At 51.9% G+C, this 14,377-nt stretch overlaps 1 protein-coding gene across 1 annotated transcript; it reads right to left on the bottom strand.

Annotated features, from left to right (window-relative positions):
• Positions 1–3,786: 3,786 nt before the first annotated feature.
• LOC130254823 (leucine-rich repeat-containing protein 37A3-like) lies at positions 3,787–10,812 on the bottom strand. The gene is made up of 12 exons (XM_056494835.1): positions 10,548–10,812; positions 10,224–10,295; positions 9,749–9,820; positions 9,497–9,568; positions 8,979–9,059; positions 8,630–8,701; positions 7,935–8,009; positions 7,368–7,486; positions 5,445–6,427; positions 5,251–5,340; positions 4,862–4,926; positions 3,787–4,098 (listed from the first exon to the last, which is right to left on the bottom strand). Exons 1-12 carry the CDS (start codon positions 10,739–10,741, stop codon positions 3,909–3,911), a joined length of 2,085 nt encoding a protein of 694 aa, XP_056350810.1. The 5' UTR covers positions 10,742–10,812; the 3' UTR covers positions 3,787–3,908.
• Between the last annotated feature and the right edge of the window lie 3,565 nt (positions 10,813–14,377).

Genomic DNA, 14,377 nt, shown 5'->3' with positions numbered 1-14,377 from the left:
ACTTATAACTAGGAGCTATAAAACAATTTATACGCATTGGAAAATTATACATAAAAGACAAAAAATATTTTTTTATCTAACGCTACTTCTCCCTCCTAAAAGCAGTAGTCATCACTAGGAGAAATTTGATAATTTAAGCAATAACCTCTCAGCTCTCTCCCACAATAGCTACTAAACAACTCAGTGATCTCTGGTTAATACATTGATACTTTAATAAACTACTTAATTTTGTAGAGAAAACCTGTATTATTTATATTCTGTTGGACTCCAAGCACAATTAAGTTATTCTTTTATGATATATTTCACCATTAGCATTTTCAAACACCAATAAAATGGAGATATATAACAAAGGAAGTTTTTCTTAATTACTCTTTTAGATATCAAAACATATTTAGTTTGAGTAGAAAGTATATGCTAGAGGCAAGTGTGGCCTGTTAAGAATTGTTTCTGTGTTCCAAAAATAATTAGCTGTATTCTTTTGATACTAACCCAGAAATAAGGATGAGCAACATTAAATTAATGAAGCTACACCAGCATGGCATGAAGTAGAACACAGCTGCATTTTAAAAGAGATTTTCTGAGTCATGATTTGAAGGGGAAATAGGAAAAACTAACTGCAACAAAAAATATTAGTATCCTGTATGGCATTTCTGTCACATCTGAAACCCAGACTGATTTGACCAAGAAATGAGCACCAGCATTTGGGGATGCTAAATAGCAGCTGTGTCAGGATGGCTAAGGGAAAGGCTTGGAACATCCTTACTTGACTCGATGTGTTGTCACAGCAATTTGAACTGATGGCAGTTTTGATATCTGAACAAAACTTTGTACCTTGACACTACCTGGGAAGTCAACATGCAGTCACAGCAGCTTCATCCAACACTCACAACTGCTCAGATTAAATTGGTTCCCATCCATTACCTTCTAGGTCATCCTCTAACGTTATGTTCAAAAAAGAAGGTCACTGGTGAGTAGGGGTATTTCTTACAGGAAGTTGATGTTCCAGAACTCTCAGATGGCACCATCAAGACAGTGTTAGTGATCTAGCACAGCTAGGCAGGATGCTGGTGCATCCATTAACCTCATGGGCTGCATGCTTGTATGCCTTAAGATCTGTCTCATCCGTTTCCTTTCTTTCCTTCCTTCTCTTTCTTGTATCTCCAGGTACTGAAAATAAACGCTTGCTCAGGAAAAACAGAACAAAACAAAACAAAAACCACAAAATCAAAACAAACAAACAAACAAATGAACCCAAAAACAAACAACAAAAAGCCCCAAGGAATACGCTGGAGGCTTTGCTTTTGAGAAAGGAATGAAATATCTAATATCTAATGAATGATCACTGCATCCTAAAGATTCGATTTTGTGCCTAAATTTTATATAGCATATTATTCCAAAGTATGAGGTTTTGAAGAAGAATTTAACCCAAAGAATAATCTGACCTTAAAGAGGTCACAAGCTGACAATTCAACCTCCATGGCAGGCCTGAGAATCTCCTTTCCTTTTTGTGGGAGAATGCAGGAGCAGAAAAGGAAACGATGCCATACTTAAATATACAGGTTAGCCACTGTTTCCAAGAGAATATATATTATGATTAAATTCAGTGTTTGATTCTCCATTGCACAAAGCAGACTCCACAGAAAGAGAAGAAAATGCCATTTCCTCTGAGCTGCAACAGCCATTACAATAAAGAACTCCTCTGAAGGTAAGGAACAAGCATCACCCAGATGATGCTTGACGTGGCAGAGGGAGGATGCACCTGATTGGAGCTGGGCATGGCCCTCCTGGAATGACATGGAGCTGTTTCCAGAGGAGTGCAGTCACAGGGCCACACAGTCATCCCTTTCAGACTGGGGTTGCATTGACTCCCTGAGAAAAAAGCACGATTTCCTTTTTATTTTTTGATTTTGACTGTTCTCTTTTTGTTCTGTTCTAGACCCTGTTCATTGCAGTCCCTTGGAGTTTTTGACTCTGTGGCACCAGTTCATTGTATCTCCTGCCTGCTGGGGTTGGAAGAGACTCACCTAGTTCTCCCCAGCACATACCTGAGTGATGGCACACACATTTAGAAGTGGCTAGATCAGGCTACATGTTTTGACAGCTGTGCTGTTTGCAGCCACATCTTCCCAGCACAGACATGCACGGCTTCATTTTTGTGAGGTGGCTGCAGCTTCTGGGCCCTTAAATCACACTGGGTATTGTTATTTTATCTTATCTATCACTCCGCATGTCTACAAGTATCCACTGACTTTGACATACACTTCTAGCAGCCCAGACAACCCTGTTTTCAGTTTTCTATTGAACAAGATGTCAGCAGATGACAACCCACGCTCCACTGATGTCATTTGGTAATTTAACAACATTAAATATGGGTCAGGGTCTGACCCCCATTGCCATTTTAGTAGACACTTTATTATTTTGTTTTCAATCAACGAGTTAGACTGAGGATAATGGGGATGTGCTGGGCCATAATTCATTGCAATGGCTTAAGCATATGCTCATAAAATGGGAGCTTGTTGTCTGACACAATTATGTCACTTACCATGGCTAGCAAAAGCAGATTTAGTACAAACTATCAGTTGCTGAACTCTACAATCTTCTAATACAACTATGCTAAGAGACATAGTCAAATACCACCTGATGATAAATAAACTCATGGGATTTGCTCCCCCATGTCTGTGTGAATAAATCTGCATTATTTTGTCCAGTATATCAGAGTTTCCCTGTCTCTGACAGTCTCTGATTTGGCAAATTCATTCTTTTTTTTTTTACTGGGCTATATGATAAAATGTAATCTTTTCTGAAGGTAACTATTTAGGGGAGGCCAGCACAAAATTCATATGGTCCCTGCAATAGTTCCTACTCATTTACTGACCTCCCTGCCCACTATATAGAGGCACTTGCTTGTAATTCCTTTAGAACAACCACGCTTGTGTCAGCACAGAGCTTCCTCTGGAAAAGGGTAAAGGGGCTATAAATGCTCCTTATAAGAGCCAGCTTCCCATAGCTACTATAGATTTAATCTACCAATTGATTATTGGTATTTAAAAAACAGGGTTACCTTCCTCTTATTGTATGGATTCTTGTGGGCCCCTTCCAATTAAGGATATTCTGTGACTGTGTGAAATTCCCACAGAGGCTCTGTGCCTCTGGGGCCGGGACAATGACCAAAGGTCCATCCAGGATGGAGGGGCTGCCCAGGGTGAGACAGTCCAGCCACGCTGGTTGAGAGGTTCCCTGGGGACACTGTCCTGAGGGGCAGGGGAGTCCAGGGAGGCTGGACATTCTGCAAGGAGAAAGCCCTGAAGGTGCAGGCAGGAACAGGCCATGCTCGTGTGCTCAAAGAGGAGCTGGTGAGGAAGTAGAGCACCTAAGCGGGAAGCTTTTGCTGAGACTCAGGGAAAACAGAATTTGCAGCTTTGGAAGAAGGGCAGCACTCCAGGAGGACAGCAAGGACGTGCTTGGGGCATGCAGGGAGAAAGGTAGAAAGGCAAAGGGCCAGCTGGAACTGAATTTGGCCAATGCCATAAGGAAGAAGAGAAACTGCTTCTACAAATACATCAGCAGCACCAGGAGGAACGAGGACAATCTTCATTTTCATTGAATGCAGAGTGAAACATTGCCACAAGTGATGAGGAACACCCTGAAGTACTGATGCCTTCTCTGGATGTCCCGAGCTCCTGGTTGCCTGCAGCACCCTTTGGCCTTCCCTCAGCAGAGACAGAAAGAAAATTACAGCCAAGCAAAAAGCATCCAAGGAAATAACAACAGCCAATGAAACAGCATCCAGCGTGAGTCTAAGCAATTCCTTTACTAAAATGGGAGGTGAAGAATTCTTGGCATCCCCTTAATTTCTCCTTGAAAGTCTTCCTCCTCAGTTCTTCACTTTATGTCTCCTCCTGGGATGCTTATATCTGAGCTTCATAGACTGTCCTGATGCGCTGAATGCCTGCCAGTTCAGACTTTTTGAACAGGGAACAGCACTGGCAAGGACCATTAACAGTGTCAGAAGAGGGGCAACACTGGGAGGAGGTCCCTGCCCGTTTCTGCTCCGCATCCTGTGGCTGCTTGTTATCCTTCCTCCCTCCTACACAGAACCTATAAAAAACAGAAAGGGAAAATTGGGATAAAAAGAGAAGCAGCTGGTGATGGAAGCTGTGGGCACCAGGGCTGCCTGTGCTCTGCTCTTCCCTGTCTGGCAAGCAGCTGCTGCAAGAGAAGGGAAGTGGCATTTCCAGGGCTGCAAACCAATGGAGTGTGCAAGCTCAGTGGGGAGAAAAAGGCTTCTGGGCATCACAACCACAGAGGAACCTGCTCCCAGTCCATAAGCAGGGAGGTTTGGCCAGGGAGGGCTGCAGCAGGTGCCAGCACCTCTCCCTACTCGGGGGGTTGTGTCAGCAGAGCCTAAGGAAGATGGGGATCCCCAGCAGAGATGGCAATGGCTGGAGTAGCTGGGAAATGAGCCCTGGATGCAAAAGGTAACTTCAGAGCATGGAAGTGAGTTTTTCACTAACCACTAACAGTGGGGACGGAGTGCGGAGAAATAGGGCAGAGCCATCAGGAGATGAGAGTGTTCAGGCAACACAGAGGTATTGCTTGTGTGCACATAAATTTGGGACTGCAGCAGAGCCCAGGACATCCATCCCAGTGCCAGCGTGGGAAGGGCTGGTTGGGCTGGGAGCTCCTGGCTCAGGAGCTCAGGACCCCCTTTGCCAGGGCTCCCCCAAACGTGATGTGTTTGAAACACAGCCTGGGCAGTCCTGGGCAGCGGCGCCTGTGCGGCTGCGGGGCTCCAGGGGGAGTTTCTCTGCACAGCAAAGACTCTTGGTGGCTCAGCAGGGGCAGGGGCAGGCACAGTTACCTTCCCAGGCAGAAGGTCCTGGTGTGGCAGGGTTGGCAGTCAGGGTCACACGGTCGGGAGCGCTTCTGGGGATGGAAAATGGGAGATCTGTAACATTGGTTTTCCTGTAATACTCTGCCAAAGAGGAGAGGGCGAAAGCTCTCATTGCTGTGTGGCTGAAGGCAGGAGAGCAAAGCAAAGCTGGGGAGGGTAGGGACAGAAGGCAGGACCAGCTTCCCCCAGGCGGGCTGAGCCCTGCAGAGCCGGGTACTGTGGAAGCTGCCACAAGCTCCAGGCTTGGAAAAACATCTCCTGTGGTACTGGGCATCTGCAGTGGCACCTGGGGCTCATCACCTGGGCACTCCAGCTACGAGACAGGCAGCTGTGTGTCAAACAAGATACTGGCTTACCTGGGAGATACACTTCAGTATCAGAAAAGCGATGATGAAGAAAGCCAGCAAAAACACAGACGTGATCACATACAGCACCACCTCTAGTTTCTGTTGTGAGGAAAGGAAGGAAGACCACGGTGGTAAGAGGATTGATCCTTCCATTCTCCTTTGCCCCGAAGGACACTGGCAGCAGTGCCCAGCAGCTCTCCTACCTTCCTTGTGAGTTTCTTGCCCTTCCCCAAGGCCATGTGAATGATCATGTTCTCCTGCACACGACAGTGGCCTCTGTGATCAGAGGCTCCCTGGTTCTCTTGCCTCTCACTGAGCAGATTTAGAAGAAGCCTGGTCTTAGAGACCATCTTGGCACAGACCTCCTTCAGCTGGGGCAGGTTGCAGTCCCTCCTCAGGGCCCGCTCCACGTGGTCTGTGAACATTCGCATGCCTTTGTCCGGCTCCAGAAGCTGCTGCTGATCATCAAGCGTGGTTTCCAAGAGTTCTCCTGACACCAGCGCAAGGTCTGGGCTCCGGGGGCTCCAAGGTTTGTTGAGGATCGTGGAGTCTTCCTCCTCTCTGGTGTCACGGAAGATCAGGGGGTGCCCGCCCAGAGAGGAATGTCCAACCCCATAGTGGCTGTCCTCCTTCCTGTGCCGTTTGTGTGCGCTAACGTAGTTCTTCCTGGGAGCTGCATCTTCCTCCTCATCTCCGTCTTGTCCAGTGATAGAGGCAAGGTAAGCACGGTTTAATCCACCAGCTACATCCGAGGGGTTTAATCCCTGCCAGTTTGAACGTGACTCCATCTCCTCTAGATCCCAGCTCGAGGGTGTCTTTTCCACCACATCCTTCAGCCTGGCAAGCTGGGCCGGGTATGGGATAATGCTTCGTGCAATCCTGGTGCTTTTAGATTTGTGCAGCTTCTTCTTGAGCAGCATCCTCTTGAGCTTGTTCATCAAGTCATCAACACTCGTTTTGCCTTTGCGCCCCGAGAGATGCTGAGTGGGATATGAATTGCTTCTGGAATCGTGCAGGCTGCTGACATCACCCTCAGTGCTCTGGGTCAGGACAAGCGCAAGTATTACAGTTCCGTGATCTCCCACCAAAGGCTTCTTGTGCTTCCTCAGCACTGGGCTGGCGTCCAGTTCTGGGGGTTGTTCCATATCCATGATTTCTCCCCATGTCTCTTTCTGACTTGTGTGACCTGGAGAACACCAAGAGAGCAGATCAGCGGCTCGGCACAAACACAGGCTCGGAGGTTACCCCGAGCAGCAGGAGCTCGTCTCGAGGCCAGGCAGCACAAGAGCAGAGTGGGATGTGTTGTGGAGAGGAGAAGACTCCTTCAATCCATCCCATTAGCCCCTTGGGGTGGGCCAGAGCAGAGAGCTGGCTCTTTCCTGGTGTCTCCTGGTGCTCTGAGTAGGAGGGAAACATCCCTGGGTTGAGGGATTTCTGTCTCAGAGTTTCCCAAAGCTCCAGATAAGCCAGGCTTGGGTTGCTCTGCAGGAGCCAGTGAGGAGCCAAAGATGCCAGAGGAAAGATCAGCACTGCAATGGGGACACAGACTGCCAGGGGAGAAAAGCCCAGGGACTCCTTTGCTCCGGGGCTATTCCCATCAGCAGCAGCTGCTCAAGCTTTTACACCATGAAAAACTTCCTCAAGGGCACCACAGCTCTGGGGCTGTGCTACAGGACACCTGGGGCTGAGCCAGGGAGAGAACCCAGCTCCCTGGGGACCTTGGAAACCTGGCTGTATCTGTTTGCAGAAGTGCAGCCTCGCCCTACTGTGGATTGATGATCTCTGCCCTGTGCCCAGCTAGAGCAGGAAGGTGCTTTGCTCTCCCTGCACAGGCCAACGAGGGGTTAACGGTGCTTGGTGTTCACCCTGCAGAGCACATCTGGGCCCTGCCCTTTTCCCTACACGTGGGCAGTGGAGATCCCAGTGAGCTGCTCCTTCTCCAGACAGTGTGTGACACAGAAGATCAGTACAATCAGCAGGAACTTTCCAACCCGAGGTGTTTTGCCCAAGTCCTGCACTCCAGGAGGATGACCAGGGCCCCCCAGGACGGGGCAGTGCTGCAGCATCTCCCCAGGCTCAAGGGAAGTGGCAGATCTGAGCTCCCCCCAGCCCCTCCGGACACCAACCGCAGTGCGGGGCGCTGGCGCTGCACAGCTTCTCGCAGAGGAACTGGATCCTCCTGCACGGGGTCTCGGGCAGGGGACGCTCCTGGCACAGGCAGCAGGCCACCTTCTTGGGCACTTGGCTAGAGACAAGAGGGCATTACTGCAGGAACACCCGGCCACCCAATCCACGGCCCCGAGCCCAACCCGGGGAACACACGGATATAGCACGCATGGGGCTGTGCTTCACTGTGTGCCCCTGCTCTGGGAAAGTCCCCTCACTCCCAGTGCAAAACATTCAACAGGGGATGGTATCCTGCAAGTGGAACTGCTCCCAAAACACCATGTGACACAGAAATGCACCCGCCTGCAGTTCCAACTCCCCTTTGAGAAATGTGCAGCAAGTCACCCAAAAGGTGAAACTTTGCCTCTGAGCTGCTGAGTTCTTGCAGGTTCCCAGAGGGAAGCAGCCCCTCTGGATCTTACTGGGCTTGTTCTGGCTTTGTGGCACATGGATCCGTTTCCCAAGCACAGCCCCTTGTCCCAGCACTGGGGCCCGCTGGCAGCTGGGGCTGCGTCCCACACACTCACAGGGTTTCCAAGCTCAGTGTGGTCTGCAGGAGCAGCAGCAGCGTCTGTGGAGGCACTTGGGTGGCACTCAGGTCTCTGCAAGCATTGCAAAGACCTCGTTAAATTCTCCATGACTTGCCAGACCTCTGCAAGCCCAGGGCCCTGATGGTCGTGGGGCTGTTGGCAGAGGCACCCACTTCTGTCTGATCAAAGGGAAGCCATTGCAGAGCCCAGCTTCTCTCTGCCTTGCCCTGCTCTGAACCAGGCTGTCGGAATCAGGAGAGCAATCCTGCAGCTCTCGTGGCAGACAGATGCCACCTGAAAGGTTTGCCCCTCTCCTGACCCTCCTGCTGCCTACCACTGAGGGCAGCTCCAGTCCCTGGAGGAGGCAGGAGCCTCGAGCTGCTGGCACGAGTGCTCCAGCAGGAGTTCAGTTGAGTCCCAGAGCCCTGCAGCCACTCCAGGGCCCCAGCCCTGCATGGGCTGTCGTCCCTGAAAGTTTGTGCCCCACTTCCTGGGTTTCTTTGCAGCTGGGGACACACCAGCACTGCTTGGCCCTTGCCTTGCCCTGCCAGTGCCAGGGGTAGCTGTGTCTCCAGCAGACTGAGGCTGGGCAAGAGGAAGATTTGCTGCTGCACCTCTGCTCTTTCCTGAGAACAGGGCACTCGAGAGAGACACACATCTGTGTTGATCTGCTCCAAGGAGCCAATACTTACAGAGAGCTCACCGAGGGCAGCTTGAAGAAGGCAGTGTCAGCAATGAGAGCCAGTGGGTTATGGCTGAGGATCCTGAGAAACAAGGGAGCTCTGTCAGGGCTGATGGCAAGGACGTGAGCTGGGTGTGCTGGGCACGTGGGCATGGCCTGGCTGGTTTCAAGGAAGCCTTGCAGGAGATGAGCAGGGCAGGGGGAAGGGCCTCGCCAGCTGCACGCTCCTGGTGCTCCCTGGCTGACATCCACAGGAGCACTCAGCACTTTGCAGAGGGCAAAGCTGCTCCTGCCTGCTGACCCTGCAGAGACCATGCAGAGACTCGCCCTGCCGAGCCTTTAGCCCTGGTGCCACTTACAGCTCCTGGAGAAACTCCATCCCATGCCAGGCCTGGAAAGTGCTGCTGCGGATCTGCGTGAGGCCATTCCCAGAGAGGTTTCTGGGGAAAGAGGAGTCACACTAAGGAATCAGGCCAGTCCTATGGGAATAGGGCTGAAAGCAGCATCCATCTCTCAGTAGGAAAGGTGCAAGTCCAAGGTGGAAGAGGGAGGAAACTGCTGCTTTCTCAGTGTTTGTAGCCTGTCCAGGAGGGGAAGCAAAGGGCACAAGTGCTGATGCTATTTCTGCCCCAGTCTGCAGCCAAGGCTGCAAGAAGTGGCTGCTCTGAGGGCTGCTGTCTGTGTGGATAACCCCGCTGGGATCTGTCCCCCTGGCATGGCTGTCCAGCCATCAGCACTGACCTCTGCAGCTAAGCTGGGCTCTGAGCAGGGCAGATTTAGGGACTGTGAGAAAAGAACAGCAGCATTTTCCAATACAGGAAGGGTGCCCAATGCAAAGAGTGTGCTAAAACCACCAGAAAGGAACTTGATCACTCACAGAAGCTTCAGGAAAGGCAGTGATTCAAAAGCCTGTTCCTCAATGGACAGGATCTCATTGCAGGACAAATCCCTGTTGCAGGTAGAACACCAAATGTCACTTCCACTTGCCCTGTGGCTTTGACTTGCCTCTGCAGCCTTGATCCCCGCAGGGACAAAGGCCACAAGCCCAAGGCTGCAGCTGGGCTGAGCAGCAGGGCCCCAGGGAGGGGCAGGCAGGAGCCCCTGGCCCTGGGCAGGGCACGGTGCTTACAGGTGCTTCAGCAGGAACAGCCCCTCCAGGGAATGGCTCTTCACTGCCTGCAGCTCATTGTCCCTCAGCACTCTGCAAGGGGACACAGGGACATGGTGACAGCGGCCACTGGCCAGCAGCAAATGGCACTGCCATGGGAAAATCTCCTGCAGCAGCTTGCTGGAGCCTCTCTTTGGGTCACTGCAGGCATCGTCCCCACTCCTGGCCAGAGCAGGCACTTGCTCCTGGCCCGCTGAAGCTGACACAGCTTGATCCCTGGGCAAACAGACACAGGGACAGTGCCCTGGGCTGCAAGAGATGTGGCTCATGGCATTTCCTGCTGTGCTGGGAAGCCCTGGTGATTCACACCCCTCCTTGCAGAGCAGCAGAGCGTTGAATTCCACTGGAACCTTTGGTGTCCTGGCCGCTGCTGCTGTAACCCCAGAGCAAAGGACAGAAAATACCCAAACTGCTGACATTTGAAATGGGCACTTACAAGGTCTCGGTCCATGGATAGTCTTTCCAGGTTTGTTTTCCAATACCAGCAATGGAGTTGCCAGTGAAATCTCTGCAAAGAAACCAAAGACCCCGGCTCCTCTCAGGAAAACCCATTTCCCTGCCACTCAGCTGCTGAGCTGGAAGCGAGCTTTGCCTGCACAAGGCCCAGCGTGCCCAGCCTGCCTTCACCCTCCTGCTGAGCTCAGGCCCCAAACCCCCCTGTCTGTGGCCAGGGAGTCCCCCGGGTGTCCCACATGGGGTTTGCAGCAGCAGGGAGCCCAGGCGGGGCAGCTGCAGGGCTCCGTGGGGCGGCGGGACTCACAGGATGGTGAGGGGCCAGTGGCGGCTGGCTGGGGGCACGGTGGCCAGGCCCATGTCCTGGCAGTCCAGATGTCCATGCTGTGGGCAGTGGCAGGGCTCTGGGCAGAGCTCCTTGGCCACTCCTGGGCAGGGCAGCACTGCCAGCAGCAGGGCCGGCAGGAGCAGAGCGCGCACCAGACGTGCCACCAGGTCCATGGCGAGGCAGGAGTGGCTGCAGTCGCCTGGGACGCAGCCCTGAGGTGCAGCTGAGGCAGTTGCTGTGTCACAGTGGTGCTGCCAATGTCACAGTGTCCTTCTCACCTCACTGCAGCAACGCTCGTGTCACCGTGGCGCTGGCTGGCGTCAGAGCCTGCAGCAAACCGGAGCTCGGGCGATGCCGTCACCAAATGACTCTGCCCCAGAGCCATGAATCTAGGGAATCTTGGAATGGACTGGCTTGGAAGGGGCCTTAAGGATGAGCCAGTGCCACCCCTGCCATGGGCAGGGACACCTTCCACTGTGCTAGGTTGCTCCAAGGCCTGTCCAGCCTGGCCTTGGACAATTCCAGGGATCCAGGGGCAGCCACTGCTGCTCTGGGCATCCTGTGCCATGGTTCCCCCGCCCTCACAGGGGAGAATTTCTCCTGAACACACGATCTAACCCTGCCCTCTGTCACTGTGAAGCCATTCCCATTTTTATTTGGGTTGTGTGGCCACGTTCTAGCATGGGGCTTCAAGTCCTGTTGGAATTTCTTTTGCTTCTCATTATCCTGCTCTGATTTTGTTGGCAATAAATGTAATTACTATCCCCAAGTTCTGCCTGTTGTCCACTGTCCATGACAGTGATCAGGGAGGGATCTCTCCCTCTCTTTCTGTAACCTCATGAGCCTTTTGCTGTGTTTTCTCTGCGCTGTCCACTGGTGTCAGGCGGTGACAATGACATTGCTGGGCACCTGGCATCCAGCAAGGGCCGAACCCCCCGCGCATGGTGCTGGGAGAGCAAGGGTGTTATAAATTTATCTGTAATAATCAATCAACTCCAATAGATGGAAATAGAAAATTCATTGAGCAAGCGGGAGCAAGCAAATCAGCGCTGGGTGTCCGAGGAATCTCCGCTCCACCAACGGCACGCACCCCACTCCTTTTCAGTCCGTCGTTTATTTTCATCTTTTTCCGTGTTCGTGGTTTTTCAGCATCTTCTCACGCTCTTTCTGCGTCTGTGCAGCTAGTTGCTAGAAGGTCTTCTCCTGGTGGTTGTGGGGAGGAAGGCCGTGGTCTTCCTCTCTTGGCTTTTTCCTGTCTTTTGCAAGCATACACAAACTGGGCACATACAGGATGTTTGTGGTTATTTCACACGTAATCTTTCTGCTAGCTTAAACAAGTTTCTGTAGTCTTTGGCTCTGTTCCCGAATTTGGCAATGTTTGATTAGCAACGGCTCAGGCCGGGGTGGCTCCGGCAGGGCTTGGGGCAGGGCGGCCTCCAGCCGTGGGCACCGAGTCCTGGAGCCTCAGAGTCACTGACGATGGAAAAGACCTCCGGGTTCACCAAGTCCTTCTGTGCCTGATCCCCACCTTGGCAGCCAGAAAGCCTGGTGGGGCAGTGATTCCTTATCTTCGTGTCACTATTGTCTGCTAATGGGCCATCTTTAAGACAAGATGGGGCAATCATCTTTATCTTTTTGACAACCCATCCTCCCTCCAGGAAGGTATCATCTGCTGTGGTCCATTAAGTCCCACTGTATGAGTGATAAAATTACATCATCCCACTGGGAGATGCTCCAGCCAGGGGGAGGAACCAGTCCTTTCCTACCTAGATAAAAATGGAGCTGTTGGACAGCAAGTTACCCATTTTTCCACTGGATTCCAGAGGAGAAGCCAGACCTTTCCTGCACCCTTCTACAGGAGCACTGCTTCAGCTGAACCACGCCTGCCACTGCAGGGGGACTGCAAACACCATTTGATCAGACTGCTACCAACACCATGACTGACAGGGTGTCAGGTTGTATTCTGACACTGTCAGGGTTGGGATTGGTTTTGGTGTTTGTTTTTGGTTTTGTTTTTTTTTTTTTTGTAATACTGTATTTCTATTTTCCCAGAAAAGAACTGTTAATAATTCCCATATCGTTGCCTGAGAGCCCCTTAATTTCAAATTCATAATAATTTTGGAGGGCGGAGGTTTACATTCTCCATTTCAGAGAAGCTTCTGCCTTTATTGGCAGATACTTGTCCTTAAAACCAGGACAGGTGCATTTCATGCATGTGCACTAAACCTCGAGAAGACGATTCAGCTCAATGACGGCAGCCCATCAGCAGGAGGTAGAGCAATGCAGGCATCGGGCTCCATGCAGTGGAGCCACGCAGGTGTGAGGGAGGGCAAAGGGAAGGAGGAGCAGGTGGAAACCTCAGGGGTGCAGAGGGGACAGTGCTGCTTGTACCGCTCCAAGCCAGCACCATGGGGACACCAGTGCCATGGCCCCTGCAGGAGGACACCGGTCATTCCCCTTCCCACCAACCCTCCAGGGCTCATGTGCCTGCAGCAGACATTTGAACACAAAAGTCTTTAGCCTAGTAAGCTACAGGGGTCTTGGGAGATCTTAGAAACACTACTGCAAATCTTCTTACTTTGATATGCAAAGAGATATCCAGGAAGGTCTCGTTGGAATGGGAAACCGTGTTGCAGGTGAAGCAGGGGCCTGGAAGGGAAGCCCAAGATCTGAGCAGCAGGGAGGTGACTGATGGTGCCAGGTGATGCTCGTTGTACCTGCAGCACCAGCCCAGGCCAGCTGCTGGGCACAGCAGACAGAAGGGCACAGACAATGCCAAGGGGAGCAAAAGCTGTGGGAATGCACCTCTGCATCTGGGGAAGACCCCAAAGAATTGATGCACGAGAGGGAGCAGAAAGAGATGTCCAAGCTGGATCAAGCAGGAAGGCAGACAACATCCTCCTCCAAGAGTTTGGCTTTGTCCTTATTGGCCACCCCGATAAGAATCCAGCCGTGGTTTCCACTTTCCAGTGAGCTGTAGCCAGAACATGGCACATGGTGACCAGAAGGAGCTCGTGTAGTTCTTGAGCTGCTGGCAGTGCCAGAGCCAAGCAGTGGCACTGGGGCTGGCAGAGATAACAGAGAAATGGAAAAAGATCCCTGCTTGAGGAACCAGGGGAATCCTCTCCTGGCCCATCTCACCTTTCCAGCTCCCTCTACACAACACAGTGGAGGCTCTGTGCCTCTGGGGCCGGGACAATGACCAAAGGTCCATCCAGGATGGAGGGGCTGCCCAGGGTGAGACAGTCCAGCCACGCTGGTTGAGAGGTTCCCTGGGGACACTGTCCTGAGGGGCAGGGGAGTCCAGGGAGGCTGGACATTCTGCAAGGAGAAAGCCCTGAAGGTGCAGGCAGGAACAGGCCATGCTCATGTGCTCAAAGAGGAGCTGGTGAGGAAGTAGAGCACCTAAGCAGGAAGCTTTTGCTGAGACTCAGGGAAAACAGAATTTGCAGCTTTGGAAGAAGGGCAGCACTCCAGGAGGACAGCAAGGACATGTTTGGGGCATGCAGGGAGAAAGGCAGAAAGGCAAAGGCCCAGCTGGAACTGAATTTGGCCAGTGTCATGGAAGAAGAGAAACTGCTTCTACAAATACATCAGCAGCACCAGGAGGAACGAGGACAATCTTCGTTTTCATTGAATGCAGAGTGAAACATTGCCACAAGTGATGAGGAGGACCCTGAAGTACTGATGCCTTCTCTGGATGTCCCAAGCTCCTGGTTGCCTGCAGCACCCTTTGGCCTTCCCTCAGCAGAGATAGAAAGAAAATTACAGCCAAGCAAAAAGCATCCAAGGAAATAACAACAGCCAAT

Source organism: Oenanthe melanoleuca, chromosome 6, assembly GCF_029582105.1.
Source record: "Oenanthe melanoleuca isolate GR-GAL-2019-014 chromosome 6, OMel1.0, whole genome shotgun sequence".
Classification (NCBI taxonomy): Eukaryota; Metazoa; Chordata; class Aves; order Passeriformes; family Muscicapidae; genus Oenanthe; species Oenanthe melanoleuca.
The sequence above is the reverse complement of the archived record's forward strand: the minus strand, read 5'-3'. Positions and strand labels throughout refer to the sequence as shown.

What these genes read in the sequence shown, in the direction of transcription:
- LOC130254823 (XM_056494835.1), bottom strand. Translation starts at nt 10,741, where the DNA reads ATGGACCTGGTGGCACGTCTGGTGCGCGCTCTGCTCCTGCCGGCCCTG. An exon ending in ATGGAGTTTCTCCAGGAGCT is followed by an intron (nt 8,702 to 8,978) that starts GTAAGTGGCACC and finishes CTTGTTTCTCAG; the next exon opens with GATCCTCAGCCATAACCCAC. An exon ending in ACACTGAGCTTGGAAACCCT is followed by an intron (nt 7,487 to 7,934) that starts GTGAGTGTGTGG and finishes TCTTGTCTCTAG; the next exon opens with CCAAGTGCCCAAGAAGGTGG.